A 17,992-nucleotide genomic window follows, 5' to 3' on the forward strand; every position below is an offset into this window, starting at 1 on the left:
TACCTAATAATCCTGAACTTCTTCCAAATATGATAAAAGGTATGAAATATTTTTGTTTAAACCTAAGCTAACATAACGGTAACGAGATAACGATAGCAATAATAATATTAAATAATTGATAATTTCCAGAGAAAGCAGATCACTTATCGGATTTGGATATTATTGACAAATCATTGCAGCTAAAGGCAAACGATATACGACAAGAACCACCGATTCCAGTTGAGCGTATAATTGTGACGGAAAAGACAGCAGTAGAAACAGAAAAATCTGTTGGAAATTTAGTAATCACTTTTGCTCCAATGATTAAGAACATCGTAGAAGAGATAAAAACGTTGGATGAAAGTTTTCAGAAGAAATCGGGGATGTTAATGAAAAATGATATCGCATCCACGGCAGAATCTATCATTCCAAACACAGAAGAAAGAAATACGGAAATGAAAGAACATTTTATAGATATTCAAAAAAATGATAATCTTATCAATTCTGATGCAATTAAAAAAGAAGAATCAGAGTTAGCTGCGGACGCAGAAGCTGCTAACATAATGGCTGCCGAGAGACACGAAAAACTGAGAAAAACTTTGGAAAAACACAAGCAAGAACAATTGCAAATGATACAAGAACAAAAGGAAATATTAAAGGATTTAAAAGAACAGAAACAAGAAATTGAAAGACAAAAGCAAAAAATACTGAAAGATACAGCAGAAGAGCCAAAGGAAAATGAGGAGAAATTGAAAATTTCCAATGTCCGAAAGCCGGTTTCGCACATAAAAAGGAATTTTACGGGCTTAAGTAGTAATAACGAAAGACAATCTTTAAACAGAAATAAGGAAATCAACTCCGGTAGAATTTCTCAGGCAGAATTTCAGGGGGTAAAATTAAACGAACAGTTTAAAGACGCGTATAATGAAAATTTTGAAAGTAAAATTTCCGAAAGTAAGGATGAATTACGCGTTCCTGCAAAAGCTAAAAATATAAGTAAGAAACAAAGCATTTCACTGATCTTAAACGAAAGTTCTGTCCTTACCAAAGACATAAATAATAAAAGAATCAATAACGACATAAACGATGAGAAGAAAACGAAAGAATTAAGGGTGGGAGTAAGTAATTCAAACGAATTACCGCAGGGACCTATTTTGAATGCTTTGACAAAACGGATGTCACAAAAGTCCGTTTCTCCTAACGAATTAAATAATAATAAAGAAAATGATAAAGCTGCGGACAGAATCAAAGGAATATCACAGAATATGGCTCCGAATTCGCAGGATAAAACAAATTGGAAGACTGAGAATCAAGACACGCAATACGAATATTCGTTGCCTATTGCATTGCAAATGCGAAATCAGTCGAATATCGATAGTGCGTTTGTTTTATCGGTAAATAAATCGAAGGAAAACGTCCAGATAATTCACAGAGACATATTGGAGAATCATGAACGCGAGAAACGAGAAACCGATACGATTAATGGAACTAATACCAAAGTTATAAGTGATATATCAAATATTAACAATGACGGTTCGACGAAGAATTTCTCTGTCAAAGATGATGATCGGGAAAAGTGTTCGAAAAGAAACGATCATACGAATGAAAACTTAACGAGTGAATCGAAAGAAAAATTAAACGAAACGCCGATTAAAAAGGATGTAGTCGATGCATCGTTGATTAAAACCAACGTGTACTTGTCAGAACAAGAATTTGCAAATACAGTTTCAATAGATTCGAATATTCTTGTAAGAGGAGAGTATGCAAAGTTAAAGCAAAGGGACTTAAAATCTATGGATACCGATGAAGATTACAATATTTAAGATTCAGGAGACCTGATTAGGAATAAATGAATAAGATGTATAATATGTCTGCGAAAATTTAATTTTATAAATATTAATTAACTATTAGTTGTAATATTGTTTTTCCTTTTTCTTTTTTATTTTTCATCGCAGTTCCTTTCCACTGTATTTGTAAATTATACACACTTAAAGTAGATAATTGACTTTACTAACAGATGTTTATGTATACCATAACGTTGTATATTACGTATATATCGTTATTTTTTTATGCAACAACTATCATCAATCGAATAGTTATCATTAATTATGAATATATTTTTACATTAAATAAAAGAGCATAATTGTTTCGTTTTAGACATTTTTCAGCCACGACGTTTTCTTTGTTTATACACGTATTGTATAAAATTCCGAATACATTCGCATCGTATTTCCGATCAAGAAATTCAGATTTTCTCTTAATTTTAAGTATATTTTACTTTTATTTCTATTTTTTACAGTCGCATCGCATTTCATAGTTTTCCATTCGTAATATACGGCAAATGTCGACAATTGAACGTTTCATAACAATATTGTTTAGCGTTAAACACGGCGTTAAATAGTTCCACTTTGTTAATAATACAAATAAATACACGCGATAATGTCTACGGCAACGCGAATTATTGGTCAATGGTCAAAAATGAAAACGCTATTTTCGTTGTAGTAAGTCGACGAAGAAGTAAGAGAAAGATTCATAACGGAATATTTCGTTCTTCACGCTAAAACGGTTTTGTAATGAAATTTTCTTTTCATTTCTCCTCTCTTTCGTAAAATCATCTCTTTCAATTTGCAATTTATGATTCTTCGTATTAGCTATCGTGACGCTAGAAACGATAAATCGCGGACGTTCGTTTAAAAAGAACCGTTGGTTCTGCAGCTTGTTTGCAATCGTTAATTATGTACTATGCAAATATAACTCGTTGGCTAGCGGAAGAAATGCAGAATCTGATCGATTATTACGTACATATAACTGTAGAGTCCAGTTTTCTTTAGCACAACCGCGCGAGAGGCGCGATTCAGACATTTTCGGCATTTATCGAAGTGGTCACTAGTCAACGAATTGTCTCTGTATAATACAATACTCCCGTAACAGGATTCACGCAGAAATACGTATCACAGTGCACGTATATATATATACATACATACATACATACATACGTTCATATTCATACGCGTAACACACACACACACGCACATGCATATACACATACATGACGCATTCACAGAAAGATTAGGACTCGTTAACAAATATCTTTGTAATTGTTAATGATTCGTCATATTAAAGGACGCAGAATCGGCAATTGAGAAATTCTTGAAAATAATTCGCCTATCAACGCGTTTTTCCCTTATCGTACAGCGCGATTTTTCTCTCGAGCATTTCGGAGTATCAACAACTGCGGAAATATTTGAAATGTTCGAATTAAGTGGAACACCTTAAGTGGTACACGGGCGTACGCGTGTGCGCGTGTACATAATACAATATCAATTATAGCCGATTCGCAGACTTTTAGCGAAACTGTGCTCACGCGACACTCGAGCTGCGTATTTCACGAATGTTCACGACACGCACAGATGGAACGTTTGAAACACGTATGTACAGATCGGTCTCACGGAAACCAACCACGTTTCGTACTGAAAACTTGGTCGCCAGTGTCTTCGATACGAACGCGAGATTCGTCAGCCATGTGTCCGTTTGTGCGATACCCGCGAAACATTTCACCGTTATCGGTCCACCTGTGTTTCCCTGTATATACGACATAATAAATACATTCGAGTTGAAAAGAAAAAAAAAAAGAGGAAGAGACTTGTCAACCTTCGGTTAAAATTTCGAGGAGAAGGCGCCTTAAGCTGTCGAGACCGGTTAAGAAACCACAATCTGGCCCTTGGTGGACCATGGAACTCGAGTTACAAGCCACGTTTGAACCACGAATAAACGTCGTATGCGCAAAATCGATCATTCTGACATCGACACGAGCTTCTTGCGGTTTTTCTTTCGTCTTCGTCCGACAAGGGTAGGACGTATACCTGGAAGCAAAAAAGAACGAAAGAACCTGTAGTATTTTTTTTCTTCGGATAACAATTTTACCGCTATTAAATTCCGTTCTACCTGTTCGACACACTGGCATATTCGATTTCTTCCTGTTTTTTGTCGTAAAGACGAAACAACCGATGTTCGTGCCTTTGCCGTTTAGGCCCACAATCCGATACAACATCCGTGTCGGAGCCGACATCTTCCACACTAGCCGAACTCTGTCCGAAACAAAACTCCTCATTGGCAGTACCGTAAAGCATCCACTGTTCGTATCTGGGAGTTCGGAGCATTTTGTCGATCAAGCTGTTCGTAGATTCGACGAAAACGGTCTCCTCGCTGCTGAGATAACGATTATTACGAATTCATTATTATTATTGCTGCTGTTCTTCTTCTTGTTCTTGTTATCGGTATTATCGTTGTTATCAACGTCGTTTAATTAATTTGCTTTTTCCAAATGAATCAGATACTACGTATAATTTGCGGGGCACGCAAAAATTTCACGTTATGAAAATTCTATTACTTGTTTCTTAGTCCGCGAGCTCAACGAACCGAAATCAAAGGAGGTTTACCATACAAGTTCAAATCGTATTCGAGAACTTTTATTTCGCGATAAAACGTAGTAAAGTTTTTACGCACCCCCAGTCACTAGATATCGTGCGATGCGATCTACGACCGTTTCGTTTATTTATCGTTCGTTCGAGTAACGTTTGAAAACTGTTCGTCGCGTCATTCTGCGAATCACGTATACAGGATGCCGAGTAAACGGTGACTTTTCTTACAGTGACGCGATTCCCTCGCTATAGTCTAGATGCTAGATTGTTAGAAGAAAATGTAAACTCCGAAGGCTCTCGAGGATCTGGGAAATTCACCGTTTACCGAACCTCTTGTATACTTTGTCCCGATTGCAAACACCGAATTTCAACCGATTTAAATAGAAAAACTAGGCGTACGAAGCGTTCGTGCGCGCATACGCGTGTTCTCTTCGTAAGAAACCAGATATATAAGTATAAGATTATATATCAGATATATACAAATACTTGACACTCGCATACGCACACGTATACCCGTATGCTTCGTGCATAAATGTAACTACGATACGTGTATGCATGAAATAAGATAAATGACCCTTTTTAATTTACGTTCTTCGTTCGATTTTCTTTTCGCTTTAATGCATCGATATATGTATAAATTCGCACCTAGCAACGTTCGTAGAGCTGTACTGTACGCATGAGCAACGATATACCTACGAAAGGATTTTGAAATCCACCACTTTCAGCTCTGATCCTCCCCTAGTAAGAAGAAACTGATCGGGCTCGATTAGGGACTGGTATTGCCGCGCTTTATTATAGTTCGGCCGTAATAAAGAGCAGTTTTCTAAAAATTGACGGTACACAGAAATATACATGCTTAAATTTAGAAAATATCGCACTTTCGATCGATCGATCACGATCGTTGTATTTATGCAACGCGTACATATGCGTCCTTATCTATCAACTATTCCATTCGATTATGAATGAACGCGATACCGAAGATGCGATATTTCCTCTGAACCGATTTTTAACGAAAAGCATGATCGATGTAAGCTAGAAATGTATAGGAATCATTGCAACAAATAACCCTCCAATTGTCTGATGGAGTATGTTACCTACGTAAGTATAATATTATACCAGTTCGCTTTTTTCATTTACTTCATTCATGTCGATAACGTGATTCATCGACGAGTAAACCAGTAAACGTATATACATACTTCATCAGATAACTTACATTATCAGCTCTTTTTTACTAATAAAACTTTTAGAGGGTTAACTTTATATATGGATTCAAATTATTTATAGTTATCAGTATCTACATATATTATAATGTTATATAATTTTCATAGGTAGAATTAACAGAATATCCGAAATGAAATGAAAATTATTCGTTAAATTCGTAGCGTTGCGACAGGTCGTCTCGATGTCAATTGATAAAAGAATAAATTGTTTATAGAGACAAATACCGGAACAGACAAACGAATAAAAAAGCCATTTAACTTCGATAAATGATCGCAACGTTACGAACCTATTAACTTTTCGGTCGTTCCATGCCGAATCGATCGTACGACGTACGTTCATTTATCAACGTCACTCTAACGATCTCGTTAAAATACGAAATTTTGTTAAATTTCAAGGATCCGATCGGTCGAAACGGAACGACCAATTTTTCCCTTCCGAAAATGTTAACTAACGTTTGTTACCTGCTAATAATCGAACAAAAATAATTGATCACGAACCTTGTGGGATAAAAATTCGTTATATTTTTCGCCTCTCTAGATGTTGTTTCGTCAAATTCCCTGTGTAAAGTCGTTCGGCCGATTTCTTCTTGAATCGAAAGATTACAGTCTGTAGAACTATTACTTGTATCGCCGTCGTAACACGCTTCCGAACTATGTGGACAGTCGTCGATGAAACTAGAATCGCTCGATTCTTCTTCCATTCGTAACGTAGACGAAGACCGGCCGAGTCCCGACAAATCGTCCGTTTGACAACCCTCGTAAACAACTAATAACGAACTGGAATATGTGTTTCGATCAATTAATAACATTCCGATCATGACATTCTTACCTTCGGTTATACCACAGATTGCCTTTAAGACACCTGTACGAACGCATTCACTCACGCACGCACGCTCGCACGCACGTGCGCGTGCATACACGCATACATACATATTTTCACGTGTTAGTAAGAAACACGAAGATGAAGATACTCCAATAATCATTCTACTTGACGACGTACTTACCACGAATAAAATCGATAGCTACTTTGCCTTTCGATGGCATGTCGTAATTGTTCTAACCGAGACACCACTTTTTCGATAACCATTGTTCGTAAGCAAAAACCGTTATGAAAAAAGCGATACAACGCTGCTTTGAAGCCTTCTTCGTTCAATTCTCTGCCCCAATACTTGTCTTTTTTCACGTAATGATTGGTATCTGCTTGGTACACCTATAAAATATTCTTTATCTAGATCCTCTGACAAAAACTATCTTATGTTTAATATCGCAATTGTTGCTACGCAATTATTCTTTTAATTGAACCGAAAACGAGAAAAATCTTTTATTAAATATTTCGATTTGACGACGAACCTGCATTCCGCATAGTCTAACACCCAAAGAAGCTGATGTACTGGCAGCACACTTTGCAATTTGTTTATTACGTTTTTCGGCTGACGCATCGTCACCGTGTTGTCTGGTTCCCATTTTTAAATCCAATATACACGGGTGAGTATATTGGGACGTTATATTTTCCAGCAGAAGGAAATCTATTTTAACGAACAAGTAACACGTTTTGTATACGAGATTATGTAAAATATGTTCGCTGTTACATTGTTTCGGTAAAAATGTTCAATATTCGTTGAAATTTTTCTCTAACATATTTCGTTCCAAAGCAAATTATGACAAAGGAAATGCATAAAAGTGATAAAATACAATTAAATCTATCCAAATATGTTTACTGAATTTATGAATTATTTCTATTTTATATCGTTGCAATACATATATTCTTTCCAAATATAACTTTATACGTACACTGTCTGTTCGATGCATTGTCCAAATGCACTCCTGGTTTTAATATTCCCGTTAAAGTGTTATCGCGATGAATTTTCATCCTATGCACAATGATTATAATAGTTAATTTTGGTATCTACAAAAACATCTACAATGTACAGTAACTATTTGTTTCACCGATATCGCAAAGATTATGGTAACATATATATATGAACATAAAATTTTTCATTAGAAACTTGTCATGTTATAATTAAGGAGATTTACCTTAGCACATCATCTCGTTTCCTTTTTGTTGAACCGTGTCCTTGTCTATTATCTTGTTCTCGGAAGCTAGGACTGTACCGTTTATCCAATGTTATCTCGCCGCTATTGGAAGCTTGAAGAACTCCTAAGCAAGTAAAAAAAAAAGCATTTTTTTTTTTTTTAATAAAAATAATGCTCTTATTTTACCAAATTTACTACAATGTTAATTTACTATTTATTAATGGCTGTATACACATATTTTGAACATACATTTTTTTCAACTATATCAGATGCCTTACCTTTAAATTTTGGAACAAAGATCTGTATATCTTGTGGAATGTTTTGATAAAAATCGAGTTCCCTGCAGTTTAATGGTTTGCAAATAGTATTTTGATTGAGTAGAAGTAATCTTGTATGTCCGCCAACCTAAGAAAAATATAGTTTGCATCGTGTTAAAGTTCCAATGTATAATCAATATATTCTTTTGTTTGACTATTTGCTATTTTAATATTTTTACCAATATCAGATCCTTCTTGAATTTCTTATTTATAGAGAATTGAAATAACCACATTCGGTATAACGCGACCAATACAATATCCCTAATCTATTGTTTTCTCTTCTGTTTATTTTATATTTATTTATCTGATTTGTAAATGAACTTTCTACTTTCAAACGAACCCATAAAAAAAACACGAAAATAACATGAATCGATTGTTCTTTCTAACAAAAATAATAGTTGTTACTTTATAATAAAATATATTGACGCACTACGTATTAAATAGCGATAATTTTTAATGTCGAAAACGAAAATAAGCGTTACGCTTTAACGGTTGTAAAGTTAAAAAACAAAATGGTAAAACAAATAATAATATTTTGAAATGGTATTTCGTTGAAATGATGACGTACACGCATATTAAAGTATCATCTCACCTGATTTTTAAGTGGTAACAACGCAACTTCTTCGTCATTTTCCTGCAGAAAGGAGGAAGAACTATTTGTACTGTGGCACTCCGATTTAGTCTCTCCCATACCCCAGACACCCGATAAATATACCATAACCGCTGACTATAGTTCAACAATTAGGACTCACAAACCAACGGATATTGTTCATACGATTTATACTTCTGCGTTTGTCGATATCCTCTCGATATTTCGCACCCATCTAACATCAACGAACAATTTTATTGGTACATTTTTTCTTAAATACTTCACCACGTATCAGAAACGCTTGAATTTCTACGAGTGCGTGTAAGTTAGGCTCTAAAGTGTTTATACCGTTCTCTCACAGTTACTATTTCATAGTTAGCAATGTATAGCGCGTTACAGCATGTGACATTACGGGATCAGCTGTGCTATGCTATGATTAGCGCAGGCTCAGAGACACAGAGAGATGCAAGTTGTACCTTCTTTTTCGACATGAAATGAAAATGTGAAACGCCATCTCTAACAGTTTGTCACGTAAAACGATCAAAGAAAATTAATTACTTACTTACATATTTATTATAATGTGTATATATATTATCGATAAAAAACAACATATTTATTTTTTTTCTACGAAATAAATTCTCTCTCTCTCTCTCTTTGCATATACAAGTGTGTGTGTGTTGTGTGTGTGTGTGTGTAATATGGCATGCGAAAGACAAACTTCATCATCTAAAAAGTTTAATTCATGGTAGAACGAATGCAGTACATTGATACGAATGTAACGTGCAACAGAATTGGATTTCTTTATGAGCATGAAGGATATTATTGTTTGTCAAAAATGTTTACTAAATTGAAAAATATTAATAAATTTAAAAATACAAGCTTTAATCATGTGCATATCAGAGAATATAATCGAAAGGTTAACGGTCATTGTATTTTCTCAAACTGCGTGCAAAAGGTTTTAAATAAATCAAGGAACAAAATATATTGTAGGGCTCCAAAATTAATTATCCAAGGAGAATATTTTCGGCAATACAACCAAGTGGCAACGTACATTTGGGTAATTATTTTGGTGCTATACAGAAATGGGTAGAGCTTCAAAATAATGGAGAAGATGTTCTCTGGAGCATCGCGGATCTACATTCTATTACTTTAGACCATGTAAGATAGTCGTAAAATATATAATGTTAAACATTTTACTTCATAAATTTTATGTAGAGTATGTTTTGAAAGTGCCTGATTCTGAATTAAACACGTTAATAGAATTTTTTTAATAACAAATACTTTAGGATCCTAAAAGATTATATGACAATGTGTTGACAATGTGCGCAACATTATTGGCATGTGGTATAAACCCAGAAAAGAGTATATTATTTCAACAATCTACTGTAGCTATGCACACTCAGTTATGCTGGGTTTTAGGATGTATAACAACTTTAGCAAGATTAGCGCATTTACCTCAATTTAAAGAAAAAAGTGAAACACTAAAAAATGTTCCATTAGGTTTATACATTTATCCTGTTCTACAAGCAGCAGATATATTACTGTATAGGTAGGTTTTTATCTACAATATCGATACAGTCTGCTTATTATTACTTTAGATAATCTACATATAAATCTATGTATAGATAACCAGGTATTTATTAAAAAAAATATTTAAAATATAAACCTACTTATATAAGTATTACATACATAAATTACAGGGCAACTCATGTTCCAGTTGGGCAAGATCAAGTTCAACATATTCAATTGGCACAAGATTTAGCTGCTATATTTAACAAAAAATATGGTGATACTTTTCCTATCCCACATTCTTTGGTTAATGGTAAATTGGTAATGGTTAAATCACATTAAATCCTAAATACAATGAACTTAGAATGTATGCAAACCATTATTTCTGCAGAGAATGCAAGTCAACGTATTAAGTCTCTAAGAGATCCTTTGAAAAAGATGTCAAAATCAGATAAGAATCAGAAGAGTAAAATCGATATATTAGACGAGCCTGATATCCTACTAGAGAAAGTTAAAAAAGCAGTAACAGATTGTACGTCGGAAGTAACTTACGAACCTGAGAAACGACCAGGTGTCTCAAACTTGGTCATCATTCATTCGATGCTTACGAGAAAAACACCGGCCCAAGTGTGTTTGGAAGCACAAGGATTAGATACTGGCAAGTATGTGGGATATACATTTGATCCTGTATCTTCTCGTCAATAAACAGACTTATGTACGAAATTTGTTTCATGTAATTCAGGTACAAATTAATGTTAGCTGATTTACTCATACAAGAATTAACTCCCATTCGTGAAGAATTTTCGAGGTTGATAAAAGAGCAGTCATATTTAGATGAAATTTTAAGGAATGGTACAGATAAAGCGACGGAAATTGCTAATGAATGTTGGAGTCAAGTTCAAAAATACGTGGGCTTTGAAAATAATGATTTATCTGTGAAAGAGGAATACATGAAGAACGTAATACATAAAATATAATGTTTCGCGCATCATGTTTATTGCCACTTGATCGAATAATTAAATTAATTTGTAACATGTTACATGTTAATTTAGTAATTCTTGTTAAAAACACTACCTCATATCGACGACCAATTTACCTCTCAAGTGGCCACGAGCTACTCTTTCGTAGGCCAACGGTAACTCGTGAAATCGATATACTTTTTTGACGACGGGTATTATCTAAATAAAAAGAGTCTTATTAGCTGCACGTTACAAGATTAACGAATCAAGCTAAAGTAACATATAATTATTCATACCTTTCCATTTTTAACAAATTCTTCAAGCACTTTAAGTCCTGTTGCCGAAGGCATAAAAAATCCCCATTTCACGGTACCTTTATTTTCAATTATTGGAATATTATATTTCACTAATTCTCCAATATTTTTCATCGTTCCAACTATTAATCCACGCTGATCAATGTTTTTTAATAACGGCGAGTTTAAAGTAATATACGTGGAATGTGGATAACGTTTAAATCGCACATGATTTGGTCCCAGATTAGCACAATCTAAAATTAGGTAGTACCTGGAGTTGAAATTACGTGTAAATTTACATTATATTACGTCGCAGATATATTAACGATTACATTACATACGGTCCCTCTGTAATTATTCTGGAATCAGCATCCTCTAATTTGTAATCTATTACAACATCTGCACCCAATTTTTGTAGCAAATTTACAGCGTCGCTGCTACAAGTAGTAACAACCTAATAAATCAGTTATCGCTAATGTTATATCAATGTATTAGAAAAATACTATTGCACAAATTTTATGAGCTCTGTAAACAACCGTACATGCATGTTCCAAGCCTTCAAAAGTTGTACCGCCAAAGTTCCGACTCCTCCTGACCCACCGAGTACTAATACACTGCTATTACTTGACACAGTTTTGGAACATAGTCCTCCAGTAATCCATAATGCGGACCATGCCGTGAGTCCGGCATACGGTATACTGGCTGCTTCAACGCACGATAAATTTTTAGGACATGGCCTAACCTGTGGGTAACAATATTTTGTAGAAACTCATTCAGTATTTAAATTAGTAAAATCTATATCGTGTCATGCTCGAAGATATACATAATTGAAAACTTACCGTATCACTGTCAACAACTACATAATTAGCATGACAACCTTGCTGTTCTACAGGTACTACACCCCATACTTGATCTCCTAACTTTAGCTCGGTCTCTACACCATGCCCTTTTGAGACTACTATACCACAAAAATCTCTGCCTAAAGTTAACGGAAGTTCTAATTCATCGTAGGGAGCACCAGTAAAACTTCTTGTTTTTCGCATAAAGTTTAGAATTGTTGCACCGTATCCTCCTAGTAAGATGGCAAATGGACAATATGTTTAAAAATCGACGAAACTAAGGAGGAAAAACAAGATATCGTGTACTTGTCATAGCGATGTCTATTGGGTTTATGCTAGATGCCTCGACTTTAACGAGAATCTCTGTTGGTTTAGCGATCATTGGTATTCTAACATGCGATAATTTTAATTCTTCCAAGCCACCATACGAATGTATCTGCCAAGCTTGCATTTTATCTTCAACATTTTCTTTAGGTTTTATCGATAAATTGCTAATAAAACGCAACGGCGCGTTGTTGTACGTTACTTTTATATGAAATCCGATTCTTTTTAACATTTTAAACCGATTATAATCACAAAATGGAAAAACAGCATGAGAAAATATGTAGGTTATGTGACAGAAATGTTTGAAATTGATCAATTTAATCTGTTGATTAAATAGAAAAATTACATTTACACCAACTTCATTAGAATCGAACACTCGTATTTAGACAAAGACCCATAAAATTTATTAATTTCCTTTCAAATGTTTCTTTCCGACCAACTTATTCCAATATGTACAATACAACTGAACCTAAACACATTTTTATTACATGCAGTGTATCAAAACACCTGATACGTATGTAACGAATCTTTATGCATATAGAAATACGAGGGAGGAAGCGTGTTCGTTTTGTTTAATCTCTAACTTTGGTGGCTAACTTCAGAGAGAGTACCGCCGCATACGAATCATCATCTATCGTATATTGTACATAAGTATTTACGTCAGATAATGTTTAAACATTATCCTTGACACGTTACACTTTTCAGGAAATCAGCGAAATAGTGATCGGACGATAATACGAACTTAAGATAAGTATTTCTAATTAATTACTACGCATATATATATATACTTGCAAAGAATGCAATAAAAATGAATATCAGTAGTTTTCTTTATTTTAACTGGAAAATGGAATTTATTATTGTTTCCATAGATGTGTAGGCGTAATCGAAAATTGAAGATTATAGTAAAAAACCGTTACAAGATGTAGATCAAAAACTGTATTTACAGATAGATCTTGAAAGCATGAAACTTAAAGCGGTTAAGACGTTTATATTAATACAAACAAATATCTACCGCTTTTCCCGACTCGTGTACTTTTAACCAAACAAATATTTCAACAAAATATTGAACGCGAATTGTGGAAAATATCGTTAGCAGGAAATGGAGAACATTGAATGCGCGTGCGTGCGTAAGTTTTAAAGTTGGACGCGAATTCTAAATTCTGATTCGTGATGCGAAACGGCTGATTACGAGCACATTTGAACAATACATATCGGCCAGGATTTATCATGTACTGGATTTGTAAAAATTTAATAAAACATTGATACAGAGGAAGATTACTGTTTCTTTCTTTTTTTCTAAGGAACGCGAATAAAAAGGAGAAAAACAGAAGCAGAAGAAGAAGAAGAGGAGGAAGAAGGAGAAGAAGAAGAAGAAGAGGAAGAAGAAGAGGAAGAAAAGGAAGTTTTACACAAAACGTTGTTACATATAGGAGACATTTGATTCGTTGCGGTTGAAGATGGACACAAGAAACGTTTACGGATATAATAATTGATCGTATAAAGTAAAAGTAAATTTGACGAATGTTCGATATAATACGTAAAACTAGTATAACAGTATGTAATTTATTCGAATTGCAGTTGTTGCAGCGTAAAAAGATAGAAATCGAGGAGGCGCAAGAACGAAAATAGAAAAGAAAGAAAATAGAAGAGTAATGATTGATTGCTTGAAGTCGGGGTAATCGTGCAGTAGGTTTTTATCAATCGTTATAGCGAATCTAGCATGGCACGGATTATCGAAAAGCTAGTTTTCGTACGTAATGTTTGTTACAGATGATAGGTAAAAGAGGATAAACCGAAAGAAAGAAAGAGCTAGGACGGGGGTGGTTCTTTCAGTTTGTACGAGTTAGCGCAAGAATGCGCATGCCAGATATCGATCGGTAATCACTATGGTTACGCCTCGGTATAGAAGCACGACGGCAACTACGACAGCGACGACGACGACGACGGCGACGACGACGACGACGACGACGACGACGACGAGGACGACGACGGCGACAGTGACGACGACGACTACGACGAGGACGAGGACGAGGACAAGGACAAGGACGATAAGGACGGTGACAGTGGTCGCCCTCCTGTATTCGTTTCACGGTGAGTTTAACGTGATCGACCGGTCGAGGCTGAGTGTAATCGGCGAAGTACAAAGACGAGCAGTGATAGAAGAGATTCGAATTTGAAAGGTGAACGAAATCGTAAAGTGGAAGTAAAACGTTTGTGTAAATTGTACATTTTGATAGAACGAAGTTGTTTTCGCGCGGCAACCCAGTTAAATAGTCGAACAGACAAATCGAGTCGAAGTGGATCGCGATATCGAGAAAATTTGATCGGGGGAAGAAAAAAGAAAATCATGTAAGCCATAGAAAAAAATATAAAAATAGGGAAAATGTAAAGAATAGATATTTTGGAAGGATATAAGACGAGGAAAAAGTATAAGAAACGAAAAGAACGAAAGAGGAGCGACAGGAGAAGCGAAACAGGATCGTACGCATATTTGTAGATATGTGCGTGCGTGCGTGTGTGGGTGTGTGATAGAGGGAGCGAGAGAGTACGAGAGGGTGGGCGAGGGTTAGGAAAGGAATGGAGGGGAATATAAAGGCGTTGCGCGAGAGACGGAGTAACGGGAGGGAGGGGATGTTCGAGCGAGGGTGGCGGATGGTAGGGGAATGGAAAACGCATGCAGAGCTGTTCAGAGTAACGTGGAGCGCATCGCGGGCGCAGCAAGAGAGGATATTGACATTTTCGGTCGAGGGGCGCGCATTCGTAGAAGAAGGGGTGGTGGGTAACGGGGCAGTTGCCTCTTTTACCCGATCCTGCAGTATCCATGGCTACGTCGTCCGCGAGGATTTTGCGCGAAATACCGGGAATTTTCAGCTCGTAATCGTTTTATTTTTTATTTTGGATACCGTCGGTGAAGTGTCGAGTGGCTTCGTATCATCGAACGACCCGTCATTAGGTAGATCGTCTTTCGTATCGTTCGACGACCGATCGTTCGCCAATTACTTGCTTTCGAAAAGGGTGGATACCGTGATCTCGCCCCTCTACTACGACCACGGTAACCCATCCCTTCTTTGATCCTGTCCCTAACTCACCCCGTCACTCCCTCTCTCCCCCCCCATTTCTCTCTCTTTCTCTCTCTCTCTCTCTCTCCCTCCCTCTCTATCTATTCGCTCGTTTATCTTTCCATCTTTTACCTTCTCGCGTACCTCCTCTTCTTCCTTATCCTACCTTTCTATTTCTCCACTCGACGTACTCCTTTTCTGTACCTCTCGTTTCTTACTTTTTCATTCTATTTCCACCTTCTTCTGCCGTATTTCAACCAAATACAACAGCGTATAACAACGTTCGACGCTTGAATCCTATCGGGGCAATATTAGATTCTTTATTGTGGCGAAAACATAGCCATCGGTGAGTCTTGTGCCGCGATGAAGTCATCGAAATTTGCAAACGCGTGAACGTAAACGAACAAACGGCTGAACGAAAAGATGTGTTATGTACAAGTGTAGGTGGGTTAGGTGTGACATGGAGGGTGGGTGAGAGAGAGAGAGAGCGAGCGAGAGAGGGAGAGAGAGAAAAGGGCGGGGAGAGAGAGAGAGAGAGAGAGAGAGGAAAAGAGCTGGATGCGAGACAAGTAGAGGGTTAAAAGGGGAAAAACGTGGAAGGTGCATCGAAGAAATTGTGAAAAGGGACAGGGTAGAATAACGATAAGAAAAGTAACGGAAGAGACGCAACGTACGAAAGAGTTAAAGCCGAAGAAAGTGTGCAACGGTGCGAGAAATCTGTATCGTTAGGATTTCTTCTGTTCGAAGATTGGATAGCGAGGGGCGTTGATCGAGCATCGAGCATCGAACGACGAATAACTAGCGGGTGGTGCATCCAGTGTTGGCGCAGTGTTTATTCGGGTACCGGGCTCAGGTGGATTCGACTAGGATTAGGCGGTGACGGTCCTCTTATAGTTTCTCGGTAACGCGAATCCTGCGATTTCGATCTATCGATCATCTTTGATCGCGAGATTGAAAAAAATACTGCAGTTCTTTTAAGTAGAACCTTTTTTTTCCCGATCGTACTTTTAAGAGGTTCGTTACGTTTCTTCTTCTTTGATCTTGACTAAATGTGCATGGAGAAATAAGATGGAACGCGAAAACGCGATAGAGTTTGAATGGCCGGCTTTTGTAGCCCCGGTAATGTTTAGGCGCGGGCGAAAAGAAACGGTATCGTGCTCAAAATCGATATAGTGTTTAGCAAGCTTTTTCCATTCAACTTTCTACTTATCGAACTATCACGAACGCGTATGTTTATTTCGAATGTTTGATCGAGGCGATCGATCTAATGGGATATCGTTAAAAGTTTGATCCGTTACCCGTTCGAATCGGTTGCAACAGCATTCTTAAGAACGTTATTCGATGAAATGTCGTTTGCATTTTAATTATGTTTATCGCTGTCATTATCGTTATACATTTACGGGCATTCTCGTCAATTTTGATCGCGTTAGCGTCGATGGATACGCTGTGCGTTTTGTCAGAAACCGATAGTTGTTCCGAAATAATTGAGACAAAAGACGTTAAATATCACTGGTTCATACTGTTCAGTGTATGGAATGTTTGTGTGCGTGAAAGTATGTAGGTATAGATGAAAAGTTGGTATATCGGTTCACTAACCCCCGATGCGGCGACGCCACCCTTATTATTATCCGTGACACATTCACGGAACGGAACGGAACGGAACGCATCCGAACGCGAGTGAACGCAAGTGAACGCAACTACATGCAACTAAACGCAACTGAACGTAACGCGACGCGAAGCTTCGTTCCATTCCGTCCCGTTTCATTGATCTCGGTAACGCGTGAGTCGTCTATCGTATTCGATCGCGGTCACGGGAAAAGCTCGGAAACGTAAAGGATAAACGGAAAGAGTAAAATTCTCGACACGTTTAACGGAGTAATTGACGATAAATGCGATCGATTCGTTCTCGGTTTCGAACGATCACGTATTCCTCGTGCAAACACAGAAACTAATAACGCATAATCGTTTTATTTGCAGCGATCATGTCAGGGACAAGCTGATGACCTTTCGAACGGCTGCGACGATGTGACAATAAAGATACCTTCTTCCGCGTCCTCTCTTATATCACGGGGGTATTATCCCTGTTGCATGGTGCTTCCCGGAATAGAACGAGAAAGCGACATTCGAGGGATCACCGGTTAGATCGGTGGTCGAAGGAAACCGTGCCAAAAGTCGATAGACGAGCCAATCAAAGCGAATTTACGGCATCCGGATGCTTCGATGAACTTTGCCGAACGTCGAGATAATTAAGAGAAGACGAGAACAGAGAGAAAAGTCAAGCTATCGAGGAAGGAACTGAAATAGAAAAACACGCGACCATTACGCTGGAGACGACAAATAAAATATAAAGTTGGCCGTACAAGCTGATCGGTGGAAGGAAGGTGAAAGTGTTTAATTAAAGAGGAGAAAGAAAAGGGTGGCAGGAGGGAAAGAAGTGGACGAGGAGGGG

The 17,992-nt window shown here is 36.9% G+C and overlaps 4 protein-coding genes and 1 long non-coding RNA gene across 9 annotated transcripts; 3 read left to right on the top strand and 2 right to left on the bottom strand.

Annotated features, from left to right (window-relative positions):
* Positions 1-5: 5 nt before the first annotated feature.
* On the top strand, positions 6-1,889 carry LOC143266320 (uncharacterized; the record flags this gene model as incomplete). Its single annotated transcript, XM_076541852.1, has 2 exons — positions 6-39; positions 130-1,889. Coding segments are annotated over 2 exons (1,707 nt in total), but the record flags the coding sequence as incomplete, so codon positions are not given.
* Ip6k (Inositol hexakisphosphate kinase) lies at positions 1,846-9,011 on the bottom strand. 3 transcript variants are annotated; one of them, XM_012295425.2, is made up of 11 exons: positions 8,909-9,011; positions 8,564-8,795; positions 7,933-8,059; positions 7,655-7,778; positions 7,412-7,491; positions 6,971-7,146; positions 6,625-6,830; positions 6,119-6,397; positions 3,925-4,188; positions 3,631-3,842; positions 1,846-3,561 (listed from the first exon to the last, which is right to left on the bottom strand). In XM_012295425.2, the coding sequence occupies exons 2-11, from the start codon at positions 8,687-8,689 to the stop codon at positions 3,425-3,427; spliced, it is 1,731 nt and encodes a 576-aa protein (XP_012150815.1). In that variant the 5' UTR covers positions 8,690-8,795; positions 8,909-9,011; the 3' UTR covers positions 1,846-3,424. The 3 variants fall into 3 exon arrangements, with proteins under 3 accessions (XP_012150815.1, XP_003707612.2, XP_076398021.1); XM_003707564.3 differs by having other exon boundaries at positions 3,925-4,185; positions 8,564-8,960; XM_076541906.1 differs by lacking the exons at positions 8,564-8,795; positions 8,909-9,011 and adding an exon at positions 8,151-8,279.
* A 154-nt stretch (positions 9,012-9,165) lies between these two features.
* On the top strand, positions 9,166-11,108 carry TrpRS-m (Tryptophanyl-tRNA synthetase, mitochondrial). Its single transcript, XM_003707503.3, has 6 exons — positions 9,166-9,476; positions 9,551-9,718; positions 9,847-10,109; positions 10,261-10,382; positions 10,461-10,731; positions 10,812-11,108. Exons 1-6 carry the CDS (start codon positions 9,303-9,305, stop codon positions 11,044-11,046), a joined length of 1,233 nt encoding a protein of 410 aa, XP_003707551.3. The 5' UTR covers positions 9,166-9,302; the 3' UTR covers positions 11,047-11,108.
* Positions 11,044-12,997, bottom strand: LOC100881221 (NAD(P)H oxidoreductase RTN4IP1, mitochondrial). Its single transcript, XM_003707565.3, has 6 exons — positions 12,467-12,997; positions 12,161-12,393; positions 11,863-12,063; positions 11,663-11,775; positions 11,325-11,592; positions 11,044-11,247 (listed from the first exon to the last, which is right to left on the bottom strand). Exons 1-6 carry the CDS (start codon positions 12,714-12,716, stop codon positions 11,140-11,142), a joined length of 1,173 nt encoding a protein of 390 aa, XP_003707613.1. The 5' UTR covers positions 12,717-12,997; the 3' UTR covers positions 11,044-11,139.
* Positions 12,998-13,224: 227 nt separating this feature from the next.
* On the top strand, positions 13,225-17,983 carry LOC105663819 (uncharacterized). 3 transcript variants are annotated; one of them, XR_013041346.1, is made up of 5 exons: positions 13,225-13,611; positions 13,786-13,992; positions 14,063-14,170; positions 14,255-14,833; positions 17,521-17,983. It is a non-coding gene; the product is annotated as an uncharacterized LOC105663819 (long non-coding RNA). The 3 variants fall into 3 exon arrangements; XR_013041347.1 differs by having other exon boundaries at positions 13,786-13,986; XR_013041348.1 differs by lacking the exons at positions 14,063-14,170; positions 14,255-14,833.
* The last annotated feature ends 9 nt before the right edge of the window (positions 17,984-17,992 follow it).

Source organism: Megachile rotundata, unplaced genomic scaffold, assembly GCF_050947335.1.
Source record: "Megachile rotundata isolate GNS110a unplaced genomic scaffold, iyMegRotu1 scaffold0229, whole genome shotgun sequence".
Lineage (NCBI taxonomy): Eukaryota > Metazoa > Arthropoda > Insecta > Hymenoptera > Megachilidae > Megachile > Megachile rotundata.

What these genes read in the sequence shown, in the direction of transcription:
- Ip6k (XM_012295425.2), bottom strand. Translation starts at nt 8,689, where the DNA reads ATGGTATATTTATCGGGTGTCTGGGGTATGGGAGAGACTAAATCGGAG. An exon ending in CAATGCATCGAACAGACAGT is followed by an intron (nt 7,147 to 7,411) that starts GTACGTATAAAG and finishes TCGTTAAAATAG; the next exon opens with ATTTCCTTCTGCTGGAAAAT. An exon ending in TTAGACTATGCGGAATGCAG is followed by an intron (nt 6,831 to 6,970) that starts GTTCGTCGTCAA and finishes AATATTTTATAG; the next exon opens with GTGTACCAAGCAGATACCAA.
- TrpRS-m (XM_003707503.3), top strand. Translation starts at nt 9,303, where the DNA reads ATGGTAGAACGAATGCAGTACATTGATACGAATGTAACGTGCAACAGA. An exon ending in TCAGAGAATATAATCGAAAG is followed by an intron (nt 9,477 to 9,550) that starts GTTAACGGTCAT and finishes AATATATTGTAG; the next exon opens with GGCTCCAAAATTAATTATCC. An exon ending in ATTCTATTACTTTAGACCAT is followed by an intron (nt 9,719 to 9,846) that starts GTAAGATAGTCG and finishes CAAATACTTTAG; the next exon opens with GATCCTAAAAGATTATATGA.
- LOC100881221 (XM_003707565.3), bottom strand. Translation starts at nt 12,716, where the DNA reads ATGTTAAAAAGAATCGGATTTCATATAAAAGTAACGTACAACAACGCG. An exon ending in TAGTTGTTGACAGTGATACG is followed by an intron (nt 12,064 to 12,160) that starts GTAAGTTTTCAA and finishes TGTTACCCACAG; the next exon opens with GTTAGGCCATGTCCTAAAAA. An exon ending in AATTTGTTAAAAATGGAAAG is followed by an intron (nt 11,248 to 11,324) that starts GTATGAATAATT and finishes CTTTTTATTTAG; the next exon opens with ATAATACCCGTCGTCAAAAA.